Below are 27,208 nucleotides of genomic sequence, written 5' to 3' on the forward strand. Positions count from 1 at the left end.
TGATAGATTCGTACAATACATAAGTGAAATATGAAACTACAACTAGATTACATCATGAAATCTAATACAAAAGGTCCTACGGTGAAGGTGGGTGTAGGATGTCTAAAACCTGAGCCAACTGCTCCTCGAGCTCAGTAACCCGAGCTCGGAGGATTCCCACCTCCCTCCTCAGTTCCTTGTTAGAGAGAGATGGTGGGGCAGGCGGTGCAGGTGGTGCCGGTGGTGCCGGTGGTGCGGGTGGTGCAGACCGCACGAAACGGGGTGCAGACATTCTGGCTCCAGAAATAGTCAGCACGTAACGGGGTGTCTTATGCACTTGTGAGTCGGCAGGGTACGGCACAAGCCGCTTACGAGCAGTAACCCTACGACGCCGACCAAATGCGTCAGTGAAATCACGGCCTCCGTTGATCCCCGGAATGATGGTACCGTCGAAGCGATACCGCTTCTTCGGCGGGGTGGAAGGTGGCTGAATAGGTAAATCAGCAGGGTCCTCGTCGTCACTGGAGTCTGATGACGAATCATCTGACGAAGAATCAGCGGATGATGAGTTATCCGAATCATGTGGTGGTGGCACGGGTGGCTGAACTGGCAGTCCGAAGGTGGCCAACATCTCTCTGTGTCTGCCTGGCGGAATCGGCACTAAACGTCCATTAGCAGCGCGTCGGCACGACACGCGCATATGGTTACGGAATGGCCCTTCCTCGAACTCCGCGGGAATCACAACACCACCGATGCGGGGCTGTGGCTCCGAGGGTCCGGGAGCAGACAGAGCTGGAATATCCGTAGGGTCCACGTGTCCATCAATAGTAGACACTGGTGCCGGCGCACTACTACTAGCTCCGGAAGACGAAGCGCCGGGGTCACTGGTGCGTATCGGGATCGGTGTGTCGGCAGCAGCAGCAGGTGGGGTGGCTGATGGGTCTAAACTGCCCAAAACGATAGCAGGTGGAACATCCGACATCTGAACAAGGAAAAATAAATTTTCCATGTCAGTAAGTCATAAAGCAAGCACGTATTAGGCCAACAGTTTAAATCATGTATAACAATAAGTAGCATGGCAATATTAACGAATCGTACAGAAGTAGCATGCAATCGAAAGCAAGTGATATTGTACAGTAGTGAAATCATGTAGTAGCATACGGCATATAGCAGTAAAAGTAAGCAGCAGCATGCAGTAAGTTCAGCGGAAACAAGTAAACTAGCAAGTTGTAGATTAGTCCTATTAGTGAATCCTACTCGGGTAGGTCTTAGACTCACTAATGCAACCTAATTCCCTATAACCAATGCTCTGATACCAAATGTGATGCCCCGTACAAAACCATCGTGTACGAATCATCAACAACAGGATCATTACAAGGTTAAGTACTATATGCTGTAATAAAAGAAGTTGCATTCACGATAAAAAGGTGACGTCATAACCGACATCAAATGTTTTACACCAACAGTATGCTTCTACGAATAGCAAGCATGAATAAATGTATGTGACCCTTAGGTCGTTACAAAACATAGTTTCAAATGTATTAAAGTTTGAATGCAAGATAAACAGTTCATGCGGTGATAACACTAGAGCAGCGGGTGTCTACGGCAAGACTAGCACGACAGCGGAAGCAAATAACCTTAAGAACCTGAGAAAAACATGCTTAAAAACATCAACACAAAGGTTGGTGAGCTATAGTTTAAGTATAACAGTATGTAAGGTAGGCCACGAGATTTCAGTGCTACAAAGAGCGTTTCAAAACAGTATGATAAAGTATATGTTAACCGTGGGCACTTGGTAACTAACTTAACGTTTATACCCCCTGAAAGTACACTTGGCAAGTGCGTATGTCTACGAAGTATTAAACACTCGTTAAATGCTAGCGCGACTAGCCCGAGTGGGGATGTCAAACCCTATGGATCCATATCTAAGATTCGCGTTCACCGGTTCAAAAACCAATGACTAAACGTTACCGAGCTAAAGGGAATGTTTCTACCGTTATATAACCCACACATATATAAGTTTAAGTACTCGTGCCTAGTATGTAAAACATAAAATCCGCATGCATTCTCAGTTCCCAAAATAAGTTAAAGTAAAAAGGGAATGCTATAACTCACAATGATAAAGTAGCGGTAAAGTATGACTCGGAAAGTAAGCAAGTAATGAAAGTTGTCCAAACGGGTCCTCAACCTAAGTCAAATAGTACTAAGTCAGTAAATCGTCTGAATAGGTTTAAAAGTATGTAAATAAGGTCTTAAGGGTCATCATCATTCATCATCAAACAAAAGGTGTAAAGTAGGTTTCGTTTATGAAAGTAGTTTAAAACAAAGGCTGAGTTCGGTCAGTCACCACGGACTCTATACCTACTGAAATAAGGTGTGACCAGTGGCCATGGCTCCGTCTATGAGTCCTTTAAGTGTGGTAAAATTTACAGAAGCAAACTCGTCTTCGTTTGACCGTGGCGACGGTCTAAGTGCGAGTAGGTCAGAAATTTCTGCACAACGTTAAAAGGACATAGTGACGATCGGAGGGCCATAAATCCTAAACCGTAACTCGGATTAAGACGAGTCCTATATGAAAAGTTATCTACTCGAACAGAGATATTTGAAAATCATAATCACAACAGCCCAGGTCTTACTGATCAGACCCAGAATACAGAAAACAGAGAGGTCAGTAGGTTCCGGTGGTTCTTGGCGTTCGATGCTTATCACGGTTCTCATCCTTGATGCATGTAGCTTCAAGTGTACAACTCTTTGATGTGTTTGCATCATTTTCACCAAGGTTTGACCATCATAACCCAAGTGCAAGTCTAAGACATGAAGCACAACTCACTTAAGTGTTGCAAGTGTTTTGATGAACCAAGGTTACATCAAAGTCTTAGATCTAACACATACATGAACTTTAAAACTAATAATAAGTTACAAACTTGAAAGTGAACTAACTAATCAAGATCTTAAGATGTAGAACATAGTTCTTAGTTAGATCTTGAAGATCCAAGACCCAAAAGTCTAGATCAAGCATAAGTATACAAAGTTATAATTAAAAAGTTTCATTTACATGTTCTTGAACTAGTAAAGTTAACTTTAAGTTCAAGATTAATGAGATCAAGGTTAACTAGTAACACTTGACCAATAATAACCAACAAACATGAATTTAAAGTGCATAATATGAAGAAATAAATTAAGTAAACAAGTAATTAGTTCATGGTTTGTTCATACTTTAAAGATTCAAACCAAAGTTTGATCTTTAAGAAAGTAAACTTTAAAGTTTACTAACATGACTTACAAGTATGATTTGCAACACATGAACTCTAAATCTTTTTAAAACAATAATTGTAGAACATAACTAATAAGTTAGTTCTTGTGTGTTCTTGTTATGAACAAGATAAATGAAGAACAAACTAGTAAGTTTGATTCTTGAAGTTAGTAAAGAATAACTACAACAACAAGTAAGTACTTGAACATTAAACAAGAACATGTAACAAAACAACAATGAACAACAAATGATGATGATGTTTAAGGGTTGTTATGGTTCGGTTTTTGTAAGAAAAGAAGAAGAGAAAAGAAGTTCCATTTACTTACAAGAAAGAAAGAAACCTTGAGAGAAAAATGAGAGAAGTTACAAGTAATTTTTGTGTGTATGTGAGAAATGAAGACTAGTGAAGAGTAATAAGGAAAAATTGAAAAAAGAACTCCCTTGGCCTACACAAAGGCCGACGGCCAGCTGCAATGGGGAGGGAGGAAGGAGTTGTTCCTTGGTCACTTGTATGTAAAGCTTGAAAAAGTTAGTTAATGGATGGCCATGCATGGGGATTGTATGTTAACTAGATTCCTTAAGTCTTTAACTAACTAGTTAAGTTCAAATGGATTACTTACATGTATGTATGGGCTAACTAGTCCACTTAAGGGTGTAGGGTGGGCTTTATAAGCCCATGTTCAATTAAAAGCCCAAGTTGTATGTAATTAACAAATGAATCCAATTAAAGCTCAAGTAATTAACTAATAATCATAGTTAATTAAAATGATTAATAAATTAATCATGAATGTAAATAATATTCAAAAATATTATTCGTAAAAGTTTCGGGTGTCACAAAGACGTTTCGGGCAATTAAAGTCAAGTACGGTTAATCATGGCATCAAGTAAATGTAATAACATACATTCGTTTTATCACACGTATTAATAATAACAATTATTAATAAATAAACGTTGGAAAATCCAGGGTTGTTACACCATTGAAAACATATGACATGCAGTCTCATCTTCCCAATATTGCAATCGCATAACACCCTCAAATATGGTAAGAAAATCTTCTGGATCAGTTGTTCCATCATAAACACCAATTGACGGGATCCCCAAATTTCTTGGTAATGGATAATCTGCAATTTGAGTGACAAAGCATTGAGTTGACTCTGCTATTGTCGGCGGTTTGATAGCTTCATCTCCTGTAATCAAGGCAAACAAATTGTCCACAGCTATTTTGACATTTTGCAAAGAACGCAACAATTACAACCAAAATTATATGCAAATTTTGACATTTTAAATGTTCATGCATTACATACTTCATCTCAATAAGAATTAATAATTGTCATCCCCTTATAATCTGAAAAGTAAAATGTTGGTAGGATTTTCCGTAGAGCGGGTGTAAGGTACCAGTACAGGATACTATCCGCCTAGCGTAGAATGATTGTATGTTGATTGATGTTTGCCCTCGGGAAATAATCCCTGCAGACTCGGAACACGGATGAAAGATCCGTGGGGTGGCCTCAATCAACCTGTGGATCAATCTGTAATTGATCTGTGTAGCGTTCTGCTGCTAAGCGGTTAGTTTGCTTTTAGAGTGAGAAAGAACTATGTGAGAGAGAAAGTGAACTTCTCTCTGACTGAAGTTCCGATGTCAAATGTGGTGACCCAGAGGATCTATTTATAGGAGTAGAATGTCCGAAATTCTCGGGAACACGTGTCAAACGCTGATTAATTCAGTTATGCGAAGTATCCGGAACCGACCTTGGTGTGGCTGACGTGGCTGCTTGCCGCTCACGCGCCTAGTAAAAAGGCTTAAGCATAGAGGCTGCCTGCAGGGCTTACGCATGACGCTGGGCGGCCTGCTGTGCACTGGACGGCTAATGTTAAAAACCGCCAAATATTGTTATCTTTCATGCTCTTTAATCCATTCTTCTGTATAAAAATGATGTTTTGTGCGCTGGACGGCAAAGTAAAAGAACCTCATTCCTTTACCCATTTACGTCTTATAGAGATTCTTAACCTTGGATATTTTTCAGTGATTTATTTCTTGATTTTCTTAACGTTAATTATTGGTAAGAACGACGCCCGTCCGCTATATTGTTGTATCATTGTTCGGTTAGTCCACCTTTCGATGAAGTAGCTTTGTTCTATAATATTCGTTATTTTAGCCACACAAAAAAAAAAAAAAAAAAAAAAAAAAAAAAGCTAGTACAGAGATTGAATTCCACAGCAATTACAACCAAAATCTCTACCTGCAAATTTCGAAAGTTTAGCATTTTCTTGCATTAGGTGACAATTTCCTTTCCTTAATGTTTCTACATACTTTATCTCAATCCGCAAATGACGTCAATGAAATTTACATGCTTGATTTCAAAGAAAAAGTAAACTATATATATAGATAGTGCAGATCAACATTTCTCAGCTTCCATGCGCTCAATCACCCGTCGTGCCTCCTCCTCGGTAGCAGGAACAACATTACGGATCTTACTGTTGTTTGTCATGGTGTCTGAGTTGGTTGTAAACGTGAAGTAGAACTTGTTGGATACCTTTTCAAGCACAACAAACAGATTATCAATCTTTCACGTTTTGAAAGTGATTAATGAATACACCATAACAGGATGATGATACTATAAGAAATGATGTTCGGATGCGCTTATACTATTCTCCCTCCGTCCCAATTTAATAGTGCACTTACAAAATACACGGTTTAAGAATAGTTTTACCTCTATTTTTAACATACATTTTTGTTTTACGTACTTAAAATAAGGGTATAACAGAATTTTACTTCATTATTCTTATCTATTTATTGAAATGAGCAATAAGAAAATGAAAACTGTGACTATCAATTTGGGATGGAGGGAGTATAAGAATTAAAAGATATACTACTAAAAATTACATTTTTTGTAAAAATATGGAAGATATTTTTATTCAATGGGAATAAAAGTCCATTTGAAAGTAGGTTAAAAAAATTAGATAAGTAACTTTATTTATCCCTCATCAGTTTAGCTGCTGTTAATAAGAAACTCGTCATGTAAAACAACTAAACATATCATCAAATACAGTATTCATTTACCCAAACGTTTAACCATCTCTAAACCGGGAATCCAAACACCTCTTTTATAGTTTTAACAATATATAGATGACAATATTTTTTATGATTTAGATACAAATATGAAAGCTTAATTACCTCTGCAGTTCTGAGTTCAGGCCGAGTCACATGAGCCACAACTTCAACATTAATCAGGGGTTGCTTAGGGTTCTCAAGTTCCGTGTACAAAACACAAGATTTGAGCCGCAAAAAATTTCCAACGTCCACCTGTTTGCATAAGCCCACAATAAAAATATTACCAGACAGAAAATACGAGTAGTAGACTAATCAAATTCATGGTTGCAATAACGAAGCATGTAAGCAAAATCAGGTGAAAAAATAAACACAGTCACTGCATGTCTGCATGCAATTGGAAGAATCTTAAATTGTACAGATAGCAGATAATAGATAATATAAATAATGCTGTATGATTTATACATTAATAAAACCATCTTGATCAACTTAAATTTAAATGTTGTAAGGTTTTCCCTGTTCTTCAGGTTATCCGGGAAAGGCGAGTAATCCGACCCCATACTCTGATGTACGCAGCCCAACAGGATTACTCCCTGGCTGTTTCCAATCCTTCCCTGTCCACCACAATATATTCATCATAGACAGGATTCGAACCCGAGACCTATTGCGAGGAATTCAAGGCCCCAACCACTAGGCTATCTTATGATGGTTTATCTTGATCATCTTTCGAGAATATAATATTTGATGATGAGACGAGATTACTTTTGGGTGCTGATGTCATCTAAATTTGTAAAACTTCTTTATTATTTTAAGATAGAACTTTTCTAATTTCATCCGTAAGGGCTGTGAATAAGAAATTCGGACATGCATCAACTGTTTGTACACTCACTTTCTGAAAATAACTACCATCAACAACTCTATGTACTAAATTTTTGCATAAAACTTAAATCTAAATGTCGGGGAGGGGGAGGGGGAGGGGGGGGGGGGGGGGGGGGGGGGGGGGGGACCAACAAAAAGTAAATCAGAACTTACGGGTTTCAAGAAATCAACATGATCAACTTCAAGAAAAACCGGTGCACTACCAGCAAACGCATAAGCAGTTGCAAAAGCCAACTCAAAAGCCCTTCGCATTAAAAACCCTCCAAATATCCTTCCATGCGTGTTCCTTTGTTGCGGCTGGCACACTAACGAGTTTTGTAGACACGTATCTTTTATAAGTATGCTATCTCTATCTGCTAAAGCTGGCATGTCGATAAACACACGCCCTTCAGCCAACAACGCATTCAATTTTTCTAATTCATCTTCGTTTTCAACCTCCTTTTTCTTTTCTAGTCTTTTCATTTTTCTTGATTTATTTCTTTCTTCTGCTTCTTGCCAAAGTAATTTTTCTCTTGCAGTCTCGGGTTTTATTTGGTTAATCGTTGCTGATTTTCCTGTTTTGGAGTCACGCGCCACAAACGTGAAGTTTGCAACCAGAGCTTGTGACTCTTCACCATCAGATGTTCCTGCAGGTTAACAATTAAAGCTCGGTCAAAACTCGGAATTAGTCGGAAAATCGGTCAACACTCGGGATTACTTGGAAAATCAGTCAAAGCTGATCAAAAGTCAGTCAAAATTGGTCAAAGTCAAACTTGGTTTTGTACCTTGAGTGGATTGAAGGACTTCTAACTGAATCTCCATAGACGATCTTCCAACCCACGTAACAGCTCCTACTATCTTCACATCAGTGTCCACCAAAATCGGCTTTTTTATAACCATTTTATCCACTGAAGCAGTCACTAGCAACAGTGATTCCGCCATGGAGGCATGATTAAAACAGTGCTGGTTCACAAATTCAACACAAACATCAAAACAAATCAATGGTTTCCAACATAGACTAAATGTACGGGTTCATTTCAGATAAAAACCCTATTTTGTATGTAACCAAACAGCGTTTCACTTAAATAAAGGTATGAAATTTCAAGTTTACAAACAAAAAGGTAAGATATAAACTGCAAGTTTGATTTCCTACATTGTAAAGTTGAATCGATAAAGTTAAATATCTATCGATAAATACTTTCATCAATGCTTTTTGATGATAATCATGTTGCACTTCACATTTCCATCGACAAAGTAAAACTTCTAACCCTTTTATACAGAAACGATGTTACTTTAAAACACTAGCTAGTTATGTAACCTTGCCCTTAGGGCTGTTATTAGCATGCATAAAAGTTTTGCGTGTCAATAACCGCCACTTTACCAATGTGTACAACCTTCTATGCATATCATTGCCCTTAAGGCTGTTATTAACATGCATGTTTTGTACAATTCAGTAACTGTCCGTCGCTTTAACTAATTATATACGGAGTAATATATAATATATAATATATAATTATAATTATATATTATATAACCACTATGAAAAGACATACTAAAATGTATACAATGGCTACAAAAAATGAAATTATGTTGCATTTGAGTGCAATTAACCCTAAAATAAATACAATCCCAATTCAAACATAAATGTAAACACATGATCACATACTTTGAACGAAATAGTACCCGCGAGTGCATCAAGATCTTCAAGCAACTTACCAACCCTAATCCCATTCCAAGGATTCCTATATTGTTCTCTAAGGATATAATCGGTCGAAAACGGGTAAAGAATTGTGGTCCTGCTATAAGCAGGAGGTTTAATAGTAACTGAATCTGTGTTTGTTGTATTATCTAAAATATTGGATCTTGCTTGCCAAAGAGCATTGGTGACCGGAGAATGATACATTCCTGGCCACAAACTCATCGGTTTACGATACGAATTACCGGCATCAATGGCGGATACACCATCATGTTTAGGGGCGGATACTGTTGATGCTATGTTGATTGGGTCTATTCCACCTGAAAAAGGTGGGTCTGAAGATGATGATGATGATGATGAATATTGGGTTGTGTGAATACATGATAAAAGATTGAAAATTTGGTGATTTGATGATGAAAGATTCGAAATTTTGAGATGGTGGTATCTGGGATTATTGGTTGATGTTGTTGTTTTAAGAAAATTATTATTAAGGCTGTAAGGTCTGAATCTAATTAGGGCTTTCATTTTTGTGTGAGTTTATTTGTTTCTGAGAAAGGGGGAAAATTAACATCAACAAATTTGTGTTATGATTGAAGATTGTGAAAGAGAAAAGGGAATGAATCTTAATTGGTTGATGTAAGTAATGCAACTATGGTTCCTTTCAGATAGAAACCGTCATCGTCAGACAAAGAGAAATAAAGATCGATAGTTCGATTTTATTTTATTTTATTTGTAATTAATTATCTTGATCTTTGATCTTTGATTTTATTTCTCAGTTAAGAAAAGGAATTCTTCACCCACATAAAGATACGACATCTCCCTCTCTACCTCAGGGTAAAAAATTTTAATAAATAATAATAAACAGAAAAGTTTTCAAAAAATAAAAATGAGATAGTCATAAGAATAGTAAAACAAATTTTTATGAGTTTTAAAACTGACTGAAAATTAATTTAGGAATAAAATATACTTTACCACATTTAATAATTTAAGATATAAAATGGTAGAAAGATTATAAATAATATTCTAACTAAATCTATAATATGTTGTTAATATAAATATATAAATTTCTCTTTCAAACCTGTCGCGAGTGGAAAATGTTGTTAACAAAAAAAAAACTCTTATACTTTCCTTCCTAATCCTTTCATATCCTTTACTTACCATAAGCCGGGTTGCCCCTGAGAAGGTTTTATCAACCTATTCAGGACCCAGATCCGACCCGCCTGCCCCTCGGGATGGTTTAAGGTTCGGATCCCTGTAATATGGTTCGGGTTTCCTGCCCGAACGCGTGTGTATCTGCAAATGATGACTAGGCTTCGATCCGGACTGATGCAAGCTTGCCGTTCAAAAAAAAAAAAAAATAATAATAATGACTCAAAGAAGACTATTATTTTAAAATCAATCAATTTCCTTTTCTTATAGTCCTTAAAAAACTCTCGAATGTAGAGGTGTCCTTTTTTTTTTTTTGATCATCCCCGATCGTTCATACATTACACATGTTTATGTTCGATAACCTTTTATCTTCTAGAAGATAAAAATAAAGTTACAAATCGCTACATAACTCATGGTTATTGCGTTGATTGAACTATTTTTGCAAATCAATATAAGTTGTTTTTAGAACTTACATATTTTAACACCATATACAACGCAGCGTCACCCACCATCCGTCACCTACGCTGGCAGCCGCTGACGCCCGGTGATGCCATTAACGCGGCGTTACTGCTGATGAAATATCGGCGTTAGTTACCAGGCCGGCGAAATAAAAGAGAGGCGTGAGTGATACGTGTCGCTTCTTATTGGGTGACTTTTCTGGGGCTTTTTAATAAACAAAAAAAGAAGAAAAAGTATGAAGAAGAAGAAGAATATGGTGGTTGCATATGTGAAGAAGAAAGAAGAAGAGAAGTGTGTGTGGAGGAAATATTTAGGTTAATGGTTGGGGTATTTTTTTTAGGCCGAAAAAATAAAAATAAAAAATCTCGGTATCTTTTTTTTTGGTATTTTTTGGGCCAAACCTATGTTTTCTTTCTTATTAATTTATATTTTTTTGGCCAAAGCTTTTTTATTTATATTTAATCAAAAGAAAAAGAAAATAACAAAATGGTGGACCCTAATCGAATTTGACGCTGAAATGGGGCGTCAGAGTTAATGAGGGTCAAATCCTGACACTGCCACGTTACAGGCAGATTACATTTTTTGGCCAAAAAGTGCACCATCTGCCTGTAACGTCACATACATGATTAAAAGTGGTCTAAGAGTTGATTCGAAAACAGGCCAGGGTTCGAACTCACTTTCGAACCCTATCAAGGGTTAGAACATGATATTTTTTTGTATTTTTTCTTTCATTAAATTGTGAGTCAATCAAACACATTGGAGTTCGAGTTCATTCAATGCCAATCAACTGGTAGTACTCGATCACGTGAATCTAGATCTCGCACACGAAGTTCGAACTCCAGTAAAAATTCAACTAGAAAAAATATGTGTATTTTGTTATAAATTTCCTATTGAACTTGGATAACATGTGCATAACGGTGTTGCTCGGTAATGTTCCAGAAGAAACAACTCATGAGGAGTCCGAACAAAGATTTTGCAGAATAATAGTGTATTTTGTCAATTTTTTTAAATATGTATATACTTTCTTATAAAACTTCTATATCAGAATTTTGGTCAATTTCCCTGTAAAAGCATTCCGGACAGTGTAGCATTCAAGTCATGGAAACATTAATATAAAAGACTAAAATCTGGTTTCTTTGAAATAAAAGAGTATGCATGCCAAATTGCCAAAATCAATTGCAAACCTTGATGGCTTGATCGTCCTTAGTAGAAAAGGAAATCACACTACACGATAAATATACGTAAACACAATGAATCGACGAACATTTCTAAGCACAAAAGAAAAAGAAAAAAAAAAAAAAAAAAGTTCATCGAAGCCAAAATCTAGAGCTTCAGATTTTCAAGTCTGTGGTCCAGGTTCCTTGTACGCTCGGGTGTCTAGTCACGTGTCTAGTCTTCAGTTTCACCACTTTTCTTCCCAGTGAATTTCTAAGCCTGGTTGCACACAGCAGTACCTCTTCTGGAGTCATGTTCATAACAGATACAGCACGCTAGTTCTTGTTCTCTGCACGGGTTCACAAAAACGACATACTTCTAAAAATAAGTAAAAACCCATTGATACCCAATTTGATCATTGTTATAAGAAACCCCGATTACTCCCAATTACCCCCGATTAATCCCATTACTGCCTTTTAAGAATAGACCGTGCCGATTTTTCAAAATCAGTTTAACTTAACGATTAACGTCGATTAATGGGTCAAAATCGGATTTGTTGATCAACATTTTAATATGAGTTTAACCTAAAATTTTAGAGTTTTTGAACAAATAAACGATCATGTATATGTTTATAGACAATTATGTTATAAGTTTATGGTTTTCTTCTACATTTACACATATAATTTTGAGATTTATTATTTAAATTTATATAAAGTCCAATCTGATTAATTCCCAAATAATCCCCGAGTAGCCAATTAGGTGTTTGACAACCTTAAATTTGATTGAAAGAAAACAAGACAAAACAGATAACAGTGTGAAGAGTTCTACATAACATATCTCCCAAAAGTAACGTTATCTAAGCAAGTAAGGAGGAGCCTTACTATATAATCCCTTCAAAAATGGTTGTTGACCACGGTTAAGCTCAGTAACAACCTCTAACTGAGGATTGCTTTCCTTAAATGATGTTAATTCAAATTCCATAAATGCCCTGCACAATGGATAGGCAGCTGTTAGTCCTATACAATTGTTTTGAGACTACTATAAATCTTTTAGTTGGTTTATAACTAACATACCTAATTCCCCTACTACTTCCGCCCCAGTTACAATAGCTCACGACCAGCTTCTGAAGCTGCCAAACACCTCGTTGTGACATCTACAGCATAATCAAGAACAATGATATTGATATTATTATAGCAATTAGAAGAAATATTCTATAATTTGGGCAATAATCAACATGACCTATAACTGGTCATAATATGATGCACTACAAAACACAGTGGCAGCGAGTGTGTCGTTTTTGCAAGGTCAGGAACGTCGCGAGACAGAGAAGAGTCGGTCGGGACTTTGAAACGACTAGTCAGTCAAGTCGGGACTAGTCAGATGTTGACTAACATTGACTTTTAGTAAAATATATTTTAAACATTTACACATAAATATATCAAATATAAATATTTCAAACGTAAATGTTTTCAAACATATATATAGGGCACATAAAATTTGGATGTAAATTTCACCAACTTTGACTTTTACAGACTCAGATCAACTTTGACCCGACTTTTAAGGGTTGACCGACTTGTTAGATACTACTCTAAAACAAATCAAAGAGGGTCAGGGGTCATGGGTCACATGGGTTAATCCATAATCTCTTTTCGTTAATACCAATGAAAATTTAAAAATCAATATGCAACCAAAAACTATGCAAAGCAGTCTATCTATCTAAGCTAATATAATAACAAAGACAAAATTTAAAATTTACAAACAATTTTTCTTACTGCCATCTGATTAAAAAAAACAAGCAATACAAGAGAGCATAATGATATCCCAAATCAGTCTATCAATTTTAGTGACTTTACACTAAGGGCCTGCTAGTAATCATATTTTCAATATGCATTACGTAGAAAAGGAACAGAAAAAAAAAAAAAAAAAAAAAAAAAAAAAAAAAAAGATTGCACAGTACAACTAAGGGGTATACTTTGTGAGCATTCTACACGTAATTCTATATTATTGTAATATCCGGGGTTGGGTATTAGTAGCAACTAGCAATGACGTAACTCTCTTTCTCTATAGCCCACAGCTCTTGAAATCTTAATCACTACAAAATTGGAATGTAATCAAGGTAAACCTTTGCTAACTGTTGTTCGGTTAAATAAAAAAAAATAGATACAAATAGCATAGAAGATAATATCAACAATTAGGGGAAATAATAGTAATGTATCTTTATTAATCTGCACCCTTACTGTAGTAACTGATTAATGTGCATACATGTACTTACAGTTACAACCGAAAGTAGCCAACCAGAAAAAAAATGAATCAAGCAGACGTACTACATCGAAGAATCTTGTCATAGGTTTCAACCATCATTTCTCAAATGATTGAAGTTGAATTATGGATTAGTGCTTGTACCCTTTAATATATGATATTAACTAGGTACACGCACTGTCTGTAATACTGCTAATTTCTTCACCACTGCTATTATCTATTTATCTTCACCAATAAATAATACAAAATATAATCTTATTTAAAGTTCCAACATATAATCATTGGTACTTGACTACCTGCCGAGCAAGAGCTATGTTTGAAACAAGCAATTAGTATACCGACTTTATAAATCTTTCAGGAAAATAATGAAAGCAAATAGTATAGGGTTTGATTATCATAGGCATTCACAACTACATCACATATTAACTACCACAATTTCTAACAAAATTCAGATGTCTCTCAAGCTTTCGGTATACATTTTACTTCAAATCATATAAAACTAGTAGAGCTACATACATGTGATTGAAGAATGTGTTTTTCATCAACCATACTACAAAATAAATTGAAGAAAAAGCATGTTTGTTCATTAAAGAATTTTATCAAACAGTTGGTGTTCATAAAAACACAAACACAAAATTTTTCTTAATTGATCTCAGTAATATGAAGCAGATGAAATAGACATGTAAACACAACCCTAGAAACAATAGGATATGACTTGTGAGTGCTATTAGATGAAAAAACGTATAACGATTACAGTAATATTTATCTATGTAAAGCAACAAAAGTGAAACCCTGGAAAAATTTATCAAAATCGAAGGTTAGGAACAAAGAGATGGATGAACCTTACTTGGTTATTCGAAGAGATTGAATAAGAAAAATTGGGCTGACGCACACAAGATGATCAAAGAAGAAGAACAATTCGGCTGCTCAAAGAAAAAATGTAACGGGTGGCAATTTCGTAAATAAATGCTTCAGTTTTTTACAAACGAGCTACACACTATTTGACAAAATGTAACGGGTGGGATTTTGTAAATAATTTAGCTAGAAATGATTTATAATTTAAATAATTCAAAGATATTGAATAAATCAAATACCGAGTAAAAACTAATTGTTTGATAATCATATTGAATGACAATAAATTGTTTGATTATCATATTGAATGATCGATATAAATCGAGTAAAGTTACATTTTTAGCGTGCTACATCAATAAAAAAATTTAATATACATATCTACCTTATTTTATAGATATGATTTCAGAAGAGTATTACAGAAATTTTAGTTTTTTTTTCTTCGAACGTAATTTATTAAAACATCAAAACGGCTCTCTAGTAATGAGTCAGAAGAGCATTACAAGGGGCAGACGATCAAACATAAAATGCCAAAAGAAAATGTTGATCATCCCTAGCAAGTGCTTCTTCCAAGATGTAGATTGCGGCAAAGCTGGTAAAAAGCACGATCCAAAATATTTCTTGCTAATCGAACTAAAAAATCGCCATTACTTGCAAGAGACCATCTCCAATAATCACCATGATTATATAGTTGAACACCTGATAATTTTTCAGTTAAGGAAGCCATCGACGAAGTGTTCCTGCTATCGAAATCACTTGGCCCAATTCCAACACCAATTACCATCGAAAACGCACTTTTTATTTAAACATGTCTTACAATTATCCATGTTTGAGTATGCGTTTTGATATTACCATGCTTATGTAAGTTATTTGTATGTTGGCCATGATGTATACTTATGCTAGTGTAATTATGTAAATTTACTACAATTATTGTTGTTATGATGAATTTCTGATTCCGATTAACTTGTCTGCTAGATCTTTGAGATTGACCAACTTAAGTTGAGATCGAGACTTATCGAGTATTATTATTATTATTATTATTATTATTATTATTATTATTATTATTATTATTATTATTATTATTATTATTATTATTATTATTATTATTATTATTACTACGATGATGATTATTATTGTTTTACTATGAATATGATTATTGTTATTATTAGTATTATAATTATTAGTATTATTAGTTAACACTTATTATTCCTATTAATATGATTATAATTACAATAACGAATATTAGTATTATTACTAATTATTGTTATTATTATGATAATTGTTATTAACTCCTAACATCTAAAAGTATGATTATTATTATTATCATTAATGTAATTAATAAGTATTACCATTATTGTTGTTACTCCTAAAATGTTAGAAGTATTATTATTATTAATCACATTAAGAGTTATTATTATTGTAATTATTAATATAAGTATTATAGTTACAATTACAATTAGGATTTTTATTATTGTTATTACTAACATTATTATTATTATCCTTACTAGTAATATCATTATGTAGTATCATTATAAATACTAACATTGATAGTAAAAAGATTGTTGTTATTATTATTATGAACATTAAGTATTATGTATTTTTTTTATCAAAAGTATTATTTTCGTTACTATTATTATCAAACTTTTCGTTTCATTTAAAAATTACAGTTATTATCATTATTATTAATAAGGTTATTATTATTATTAGTAGATCATTATTTTATCAAAAACTATCTTTTCAAATAGATAAATATTTTATACATAAATATACTCTTTACATATACTATAATTATAATAAAACCTCATATAACTATATATCAAATTTATTAAGATTATGTATATAAATACTTACAAATGACAAACTATCGATTTTAAATGTAACACTAAATAATTACGTATATAAATACGGACATATTAATATAACTATACAAATAATAAATCAATTGGAATATATACACAAATCAACTATACATAATATATAAATTAAAATGTAATAAAAATATTTATTCGATTACTATTATATATATTAATGAATATACAAATGATATAGGTTCGTGAATTCGAGGCCAACCCTGCATTGTTCAATATCGTCATATGTATTTTTACTACAAAATACAGTATGGTGAGTTTCATTTGCCTTTTTACCCTTTATATTTTTGGGCTGAGAATACATGCGCAACTTTTATAACTGTTTTACTAAATAGACACAAGTACGTGAAACTACATTCTATGGTTGAATTATTGAAATCGAATATGCCCCTTTTTATTAAGTCTGGTAATCTAAGAATTAGGGAACAGACACCCTAATTGACGCGAATCCTAAAGATAGATCTATCGGGCCCAACAAGCCCCATCCAAAGTACCAAATGCTTTAGTACTTCGAAATTTATATCATGTCCGTAGGAGGATCCCGGAATGATGGGGATATTCTTATATGCATATTGTGAATGTCGGTTACCAGGTGTTCAATCCATATGAATGATTATTTTTGTCTCTATGCATGGGACGTATGTTTATGAGAAATGGAAATATGAAATCTTGTGGTCTATTAGAATGATGGAAATGATTATTTATATTAAACTAATGAACTCACCAACCTTTTGGTTGACACATTAAAGCATGTTTATTCTCAGGTACGAAAGAAATCTTCCGCTGTGCATTTGCTCATCTTAGAGATATTACTTGGAGTCATTCATGACATATTTCAATAGACGTTGCATTCGAGTCGTTGCGTTCATCAAGATTATTATTAAGTAAATTTTAGTTAGATTTATTATGAAATGATATGCATGTCGTCAACTTTCGATGTAATAAAAGATTGTCTTTTCAAAAATGAATGCAATGTTTGTAAAATGTATCATATAGAGGTCAAGTACCTCGCGATGTAATCAACTATTGTGAATCGTTTATAATCGATATGGACTTCGTCCGGATGAATTAGGACGAGTCTCTACAGTTGGTATCATAGTGGTGGTCTTAGCGAACCAGGTCTTGCATTAGTATGTCTAACTGATAGTCGTTAGGATGCATTAGTGAGTCTGGACTTCGACATTGTCTGCATGTCAAAAGTTTTGCTTATCATTTTTTTCAGAAATCATCTGCTTATCATCCTTAGAAAATTACCTGCTCATTATTCTTAGTCTAGACATATCATATTGCAATGATTGCATGAATAGTGTATAGACAAGTTTCATATCTTAGCGTATCTGTTATTGTTACCTTTGCCTGACAGCTTCCGTAGATTCCTCCGTAACTTATGGGATTTTAGTATTATATATGCATATGTAAATTAAGTATTGTAGGGTACTAATCTACATCCTATAATCTATTTCTTATCGAAAATCCTTCATCTGATCGTACGAGATGAATCCCTCAATCAGTTCAAATTCCTCGGATTCCGACAACTATTCCGATATGGAGTTTCACCTAAGCTCCGAAAGAAGTGTCACCAGAATGAATCAACCAAACATCCATCCCCAATTCATCTGATGAGTTCGTAGTCGACTTAATCAATGGAGACGAGAAAACGGCGATCCTTTCCACCAACCAAATTGCCCTATTGGCGAAGAACCTGAAGTACTTACCGGCGAACTTGTTCGTAACACCATTTTCTTTCTCATTTCCAGAATATCTCTCCACGACTATATCACAAGCCAGATTCAAAACCTTATTCATTCGCTCGTTCATACCGACAATCATCCCGGAGTAATAAAGTCAATGAGTTTCGCGCCCGAGTTGTAGCCTTGGAAAATATGGTGCAAAATGTACCAGCTTCAACAACATCAACGGCATCAACTGTACCACCAGCAACAACACAAACCACAACAACACACCCCTCAACATCACAATCGGTACCCCGAGCATAATCATCGTTCTACATGACGTTCTGCATCATTTATCTTCGTTCAACATGGCGAATATGTAATCTCTAATGTTTTAGAGATTATATATTCTTGTTCTAACGTAAATCAAATGAGTTTAATATCATATTAACTCATTAAATCCATGATTGCATCTGAAGAAAATATATATGCAAGTATATTTTCATAAAGATTGTAATTAAAAAAATTCTTTCGTACAAACTGTTAATGGTGAAAATATTTTAACGGGTAGGTAATACCCGAGGAATATTTAGATTTCACATTAATAAGTTACACTGTACATTCTTTGAAATCTGATTCAACAGTCATTTACTATCCTACTTACATCTCCAGATATACGTATCCGTTCACCACAGAATAACCATATTCATCCAATTTCATATTTGGATTTTGATTTATCAGAATCCAACAAGTGGCATAATGAAGAAAACATTTGACAAAATAAAATTTGTTAGAAACAAACAAATTAACTATGAGAAATTTTGTTAAGAATTCACGCTAACTGTTCCTAGCTAATTGTTCCTAGCTAACTGATTACATTTTATTTATCGCAATTTAATTATCGTAATTTACATTCTCGCAATTTTATTTATCGTCATTTAATTTATGTTATTTACTTTACGCACTTTATTTATCGTTATTTAATTTCTGTTATTTATTTTACGCACTTTAAATATCGGGACACGTATACAAGGTTTTGACATATCATATCGACGCATTTATATATATTATTTGGAATAATCATAGACACTCTATATGCAGTAATGATCGAGTTCTCTATACAGGGTTGAGGTTGATTCTACAATAATATATATAGTTTGAGTTGTGATCGAGTCTGAGACATGTACACGGGTCATGATACGTATTAATTAATTCGAATATTGTATATTATACTATATATGAATTATTGAGTTAGTGACTGTGGACTGCTAACTGTGGACTTCCAAGATTGGACAATTAAAATGAATTAAAATATTGATTATAACATATGAAACTAAACATTTCTTCAAGTTTGCCACTTGATTTCATATTAAACCTCATTTGTATCTTGACGATTACAATATGCGTTCAAACCTTTCATGATTCTTGAAAACACCTCAATCGAAAGGATGAACCGACCGCACTTTACCTACGGAAGAAAAGATTGATGCATATAGTTATGCACCTGAAAAACTCTCGGAAACTGAGCAAACGTTTAAAACGTAGCTATGCTAATTTTTTTTTAGTGTTATTATTACCCAAAATAACTTTGCAATCCCTTTCCAAATTAGCAAATTTTGTCACAGCTCCAGCAAGTCAACTTTGACTTTTCGTTCGAAACAACCTTATTATAACCTTGATTTATATGTGTGCTCTTTTATTGTTACCGGGGAACCTTTTATTATATTCCACCATATTACCAGCAGATGTACCAGCAACCTCATCGCTCCTTGATCTAAATCTCTCCGACAAATCACTAAATTTATCTATTGAAGTCTCATCATGTACTCATTCGCATCTTGTAACAAGAATTGCCATACCAATTACCGAGAATCAGCAATCAGTATTTCGAATCTCGTAGCCTTTCTACATCAATAATTATATGTATACATATAACAATTATCTCCTAAAATTACGATCCTCAATTCTGAAATTTTGAAAAGCACCCAGCCCACGAATCAATACATTGAACTTTGAAAAAGCTGAATGAAGCAGCAGAAAACTGTAAACAACCGTAAACGACCTTAATCATCGGAAGTTTGATGATAAAGAATAGTATGTTAGAAAAGCTCAGAAAAGTTGGAATTGGAATACGGATTGAGCTAACCACGAAGGAGACTAAGGATAAATACAAGGACCATACCCTATATTCAAATAATCCAGGTAATTCTGGATCCAATGAAACCTTCAACATATATCTTGCTCCGTACTCATGTTAAAATCTTGCGGAAAATCTTTCTTCATCAACCATCGATATTAGAAATTCCAAGATATCATCGTATCTTTCATTATAAATATCCTCCATATATCTGAAGATATATTCATAACTATTCTTATCAAAAATCATTAATCTCTTCGTGCTATCAGTGTTACACCATATAGAAACTGTTAGTTTCTATATTCTGTAAACTTTCGAGCTTAAAATATGAATGTTATTGAAGTAATGTTGGGAACTGATGCATGAGTTAGTATAATATAATGACACTTGATCAACGTGATTATATTACAGTAAGTCATGTTGAGTTTCTAATGAAACGTGATGATTCACAGACCATACCGTCATCATGTTCCATGTTACACGACTCTTACGTTCTGTCTAATCTATAAACATATCAAGAACATATTTTTCTTGATAGTCCTATCTTTCATTAAATTCTGGTAATTTGACAAGTCAAATTGTGCTATTATCGTTTCTTTCTTAGGACATTAACAATGTTCACTCTGAAACTTATGTCTATGAATTCTGGACCATTACAAGAGATGTCCAATCGCAAGAAGAAGAAATAAAGGAACGAAGCTCCGAAATAGAAATTGGAGTATAAATCGCAGCAAATAGGGGGAAGTATTAACTGGGGATGACAATGATTATAGAAAACAAAAGCAGGGACATCGAAATATAAGGGAATATATAAAACCCAACAACAACGTAGAAGTTACAAATCCGTGTATATCAATGTTTATCGCAACATAAAGACACGGGAGAATTATAAATACTATAACCCCAAGGTAATAGTAGAAGTGAATAGAATCCTCTGGTGGGAGGTGGATAAGAATAAAGACAGATACGATAGTCAGAATAAGAACAAGGATCAGAACTGGAATAAGCATTGTTACGATTTTTAGACGTATGGATTAGGGAAGAAAGTATAGGAATAGTGAGAATAATAAAACGGAAGAGGTAAATTTATAATGAAATTACTTGATAGAGCAATCGAGGCAGATCATCGCATTTAATTAAAGAGATCCTAATTTCCTCATTTACCGAAGAATCATATCTTATTTAGATTTCGAAGATTTTCTTTAAATCCCTTGAATTCTGGAATTCAACCCTGACTCTGTCAAAAGTTAAGACGAATCTTTACTTTTCCTATTTCAATCTTTTGTGATAGCTTCACTCATACACTTCAGGTAATTGAATTATTTTATCATTATTATTCAATAATGATAAACCTCTAATTATCAACTCATATTGGTCATGAAAACATTTTTATTGTAAGCCATGACCACCTCACTCAAATTTCGGGATGAAATTTCTTTAACGGGTAGGTACTGTGATGACCCGGGAATTTCCGACCAAATTTAAACTTGAATCTTACATGATTTCGACGATAAGCAAAGTCTGTAATGTTGAGCCACAAATTTTCTGAACTGTTTTCTTTCATTCATTTAACATCGACCATTTCCGACGATTCACGAACATTTGTTTGTAAATAAATATGAATATATATATATATATATATATATATATATATATATATATATATATATATATATATATATATATATATATATATATATATATATATATATATATATTTTTATTACAATATATAATTTTGATTATGTTTAGAAGTCATATATATATATATATATATATATATATATATATATATATATACATTTTTATTATCTAATATATTATTTTATTTCATTTTAATGTTTTCAATTTTATTATTTCATATTATTATATATATTTGCACTTATATATATATATATATATATATATATATATATATATATATATATATATATATATATATATATATAAGTGTATAAATATTGAATATATGTTATTATAAATATTATGTAACAATTAAATATCACATGATTAATAATATGTAATCTACTAAATTATAAGTTGTTATAGTAATAATTTTCAATATTAATATAAAAATTAGTATTATTGATAATATAATATATAGTTATAGAAATTAAAACATGTAACATGATATTACTTGTATTATTATTAAATAAAAATAACTTATATACAACTATATAATTATATACAGATATATAAAATCAATACAGATATATATATATATATATATATATATATATATATATATATATATATATATATATATATATATATATATATATATATATATGGATATTAGGACTAACTAAATTAAAGCAGATATATATTTACATATGCGCTTATTTTTTTTCTTTTATTTTATCTGTTACTTATTTGCTTTAAACTTCTGTTAGTCTGTGAACCTTGGTCCATCCTTTTCTCACAAGAAAACAACTTAAACAAATTATTAGAGCAACTACTCCATCAATTACTGAAAACACAATCCATCAAATACTGAAAGTCGAATATTTTTTTTAACAGAACAAGAGGTACAGCTTGTTTTTTTTTTTTTTTATTTCTCTGTTCTTCACCAAATATACCAAAGGCTCGAATCTGTAATCTTTTTAAAAATCTATTAATACAATCTTATTAGAATCCGTATACTCAATCTATCTGCAAATTTAAAGATTCCAATTCTTCTTATTCATCAAGAATTCACGAGTCAAAATTTTGGTGACAAAAAGTCAACTATTGTTCTTCAGCAAAATCCGAGTTCAATTCAATGTATTGGATCCAATTGAGGTTACATAAAGTTTATACCTTTAATTTAAAACCACTTTTATGTAGAAACCTTGAGCTAAAACTTTCTAGATTTTAAAAATGGATTTACAGTTTGTCGTGGATAAAAAAAAATGCTGGAACAAATTTTTTTATTTCTGTTTGATTCAGCAAATTTAATATATCCCAAAATCTTTGTTACAGCCTTGTAAATCCTAAAACAAGAAATTTAAAAACGTTTATTGATGTTATTTAATCTGTGATCGAGGTTCCAGTTGAAAAGAAGGGAGATAGAGGGATAAATTTAATACGGATTAAATATTTATGGATTCAGAAATAATTTGGAAATAAGGCTTTAGCCTAACTGGTTTCGTGTGATGACGGGGATACGGGAGGTCGCGGGTTCGAGTCCCGCAGATGACATTTTTTTTAAAGGCCTTGGAGGTAGTTTTCATTACCATTATTATTATTATTATTATTATTATTATTATTATTATTATTATTATTATTATTATTATTATTATTATTATTACGATGATGATTATTATTGTTTTACTATGAATATGATTATTGTTATTATTAGTATTATAATTATTAGTATTATTAGTTAACACTTATTATTCCTATTAATAGGATTATAATTACAATTACGAATATTAGTATTATTACTAATTATTGTTATTATTATGATAATTGTTATTAACTCCTAACATCTAAAAGTATGATTATTATTATTATCATTAATGTAATTAATAAGTATTACCATTATTGTTGTTACTCCTAAAATGTTAGAAGTATTATTATTATTAATCACATTAAGAGTTATTATTATTGTAATTATTAATATAAGTATTATAGTTACAATTACAATTAGGATTTTTATTATTGTTATTACTAACATTATTATTATTATCCTTACTAGTAATATCATTATGTAGTATCATTATAAATACTAACATTGATAGTAAAAAGATTGTTGTTATTATTATTATGAACATTAAGTATAATGTATTTTTTTTATCAAAAGTATTATTTTCGTTACTATTATTATCAAACTTTTCATTTCATTTAAAAATTACAGTTATTATCATTATTATTAATAAGGTTATTATTATTATTAGTAGATCATTATTTTATCAAAAACTATCTTTTCAAATAGATAAATATTTTATACATAAATATACTCTTTACATATACTATAATTATAATAAAACCTCATATAACTATATATCAAATTTATTAAGATTATGTATATAAATACTTACAAATGACAAACTATCGATTTTAAATGTAACACTAAATAATTACGTATATAAATACGGACATATTAATATAACTATACAAATAATAAATCAATTGGAATATATACACAAATCAACTATACATAATATATAAATTAAAATGTAATAAAAATATTTATTCGATTACTATTATATATATTAATGAATATACAAATGATATAGGTTCGTGAATCCGAGGCCAACCCTGCATTGTTCAATATCGTCATATGTATTTTTACTACAAAATACAGTATGGTGAGTTTCATTTGCCTTTTTACCCTTTATATTTTTGGGCTGAGAATACATGCGCAACTTTTATAACTGTTTTACGAAATAGACATAAGTACGTGAAACTACATTCTATGGTTGAATTATCGAAATCGAATATGCCCCTTTTTATTAAGTCTGGTAATCTAAGAATTAGGGAACAGACACCCTAATTGACGCGAATCCTAAAGATAGATCTATCGGGCCCAACAAGCCCCATCCAAAGTACCGAATGCTTTAGTACTTCGAAATTTATATCATGTCCGAAGGAGGATCCCGGAATGATGGGGATATTCTTATATGCATATTGTGAATGTCGGTTACCAGGTGTTCAATCCATATGAATGATTATTTTTGTCTCTATGCATGGGACGTATGTTTATGAGAAATGGAAATATGAAATCTTGTGGTCTATTAGAATGATGGAAATGATTATTTATATTAAACTAATGAACTCACCAACCTTTTGGTTGACACATTAAAGCATGTTTATTCTCAGGTACGAAAGAAATCTTCCGCTGTGCATTTGCTCATCTTAGAGATATTACTTGGAGTCATTCATGACATATTTCAATAGACGTTGCATTCGAGTCGTTGCGTTCATCAAGATTAAGATTTATTATGAAATGATATGCATGTCGTCAACTTCCGATGTAATGAAAGATTGTCTTTTCAAAAACGAATGCAATCTTTGTAAAATGTATCATATAAAGGTCAAGTACCTCGCGATGTAATCAACTGTTGTGAATCGTTTATAATCGATATGGACTTTGTCCGGATGGATTAGGACGGGTCTCTACAGTTAACATGAGATTATGATAAGTAAGTATCTCACTAAGTATATTAACAATGAGTGATATACATAAAAATGAGTTTATTGAATTAAGAAACTCGAAACGATATATATAACGATTATCGTTATAACAATGTCTTACTAAATACATATGAATCATATTAAGATATTGATACACTATGTTTAACATGATAAAATGATAATTAAGTATATCATTAAGTGTGTTAACAATGAACTACATATGTAAAACAAGACTACTAACTTAAGATTTTCGAAACGAGGCATATATGTAACGATTATCGTTGTAACGACATTTTAATGTATATATATCATATTAAGATATATTCATACATTATAATATCATGATAATGTAATAATTTAACATCTCATTTAAGTATAATAACAATGGATTAATTACATTTAACAAGATCGTTAACTTAAAGGTCTTAAAACAACACTTACATGTAATGACTAACGGTGACTTAATGACTCAGTTAAAATGTATATACATGTAGTGTATTAAGATGTATTAATACACTTTTGAAAGACTTCAAGACATATATCAAAGTATTTCTACTTAGCAAAAATGCTCAAAATTACATTCTCATTCGTTTCCATCAACAATTCTACTCGTGTACACCGTATTTGTACTCGTACAATACACAACTTCTAGATGTATTTACTATTGGTATATACACCATTAATCATTCATTCTTAGCAGCCATCTTAGAGTCAAAAATATGTGGAACCATTATTTAACAACTTGTATGACTAATGAGATAAAAACAAACTTAAGGATCTTTTTTTTTTATAACAAGTAATTTCGTTTTTATGATTTCACCCCATTTTTCCATTCCATTTTCTCATACTTACACTCCAAATTCTCTCTCAAAATACTCCTAACATCATACTTGATCATCTTCAAGCATTTTCACCATCTTTTAGCTTCAATTACAAGCTTTAATCATCATAAAAACAACCATTCAAGAACACTTCAAGAAATCTTGCTAGCTTACTTCCAATCTTGCAAATCCATTTCAGGTGATCATCCAATCTCAAGAAATCTTTATTATTTACAGTAAGATATCTTTCTAATTCAAGGTAATACTCATATTCAAACTTTGATTCAATTTCTATAACTATAACAATCTTATTTCGAGTGAAAACCTTACTTGAACTTGTTTTCGTGTCATGATTCTGTTTCAAGAACTTTCAAGCCATCCAAGGATCCTTTGAAGCTAGATCCATTTTTCTCTTTTCCAGTAAGTTTATCCACAAAACTTGAGGTAGTAATGATGTTCATAACATCATTCAATTCATACATATAAAGCTATCTTATTTGAAGGTTTAAACTTGTAATCACTAGAACATAGTTTAGTTAATTCTAAACTTGTTCGCAAACAGAAGTTAATCCTTCTAACTTGACTTTTAAAATCAACTAAACACATTTTATATATCTATATGATATGCTAACTTAATGATTTAAAACCTGGAAACACGATGAACACCGTAAAATCGACATACGCCGTCGTAGTAACACCGCGGGCTGTTTTGGGTTAGTTAATTAAAAACTATGATAAAATTTGATTTAAAAGTTGTTCTTCTGAGAAAATGATTTTTCTTATGAACATGAAACTATATCCAAAAATCATGGTGAAACTCAAAGTTAAAGTATGTTTTTCAAAATAGTCATCAAGATGTCGTTCTTTCGACGAAAATGAGTACCT

The 27,208-nt window shown here is 32.4% G+C and overlaps 1 protein-coding gene and 1 pseudogene across 1 annotated transcript; both read right to left on the reverse strand.

Annotated features, from left to right (window-relative positions):
* Positions 1–5,471: 5,471 nt before the first annotated feature.
* LOC139897496 (acyl-coenzyme A thioesterase 2, chloroplastic-like) lies at positions 5,472–9,493 on the reverse strand. Its single transcript, XM_071880205.1, has 5 exons — positions 8,806–9,493; positions 7,925–8,102; positions 7,314–7,786; positions 6,408–6,536; positions 5,472–5,766 (listed from the first exon to the last, which is right to left on the reverse strand). The coding sequence occupies exons 1-5, from the start codon at positions 9,358–9,360 to the stop codon at positions 5,629–5,631; spliced, it is 1,473 nt and encodes a 490-aa protein (XP_071736306.1). The 5' UTR covers positions 9,361–9,493; the 3' UTR covers positions 5,472–5,628.
* A 2,063-nt stretch (positions 9,494–11,556) lies between these two features.
* On the reverse strand, positions 11,557–13,511 carry LOC139897497 (large ribosomal subunit protein mL43-like; annotated as a pseudogene).
* Positions 13,512–27,208: the final 13,697 nt, after the last annotated feature.

Source organism: Rutidosis leptorrhynchoides, chromosome 3, assembly GCF_046630445.1.
Source record: "Rutidosis leptorrhynchoides isolate AG116_Rl617_1_P2 chromosome 3, CSIRO_AGI_Rlap_v1, whole genome shotgun sequence".
NCBI lineage: Eukaryota > Viridiplantae > Streptophyta > Magnoliopsida > Asterales > Asteraceae > Rutidosis > Rutidosis leptorrhynchoides.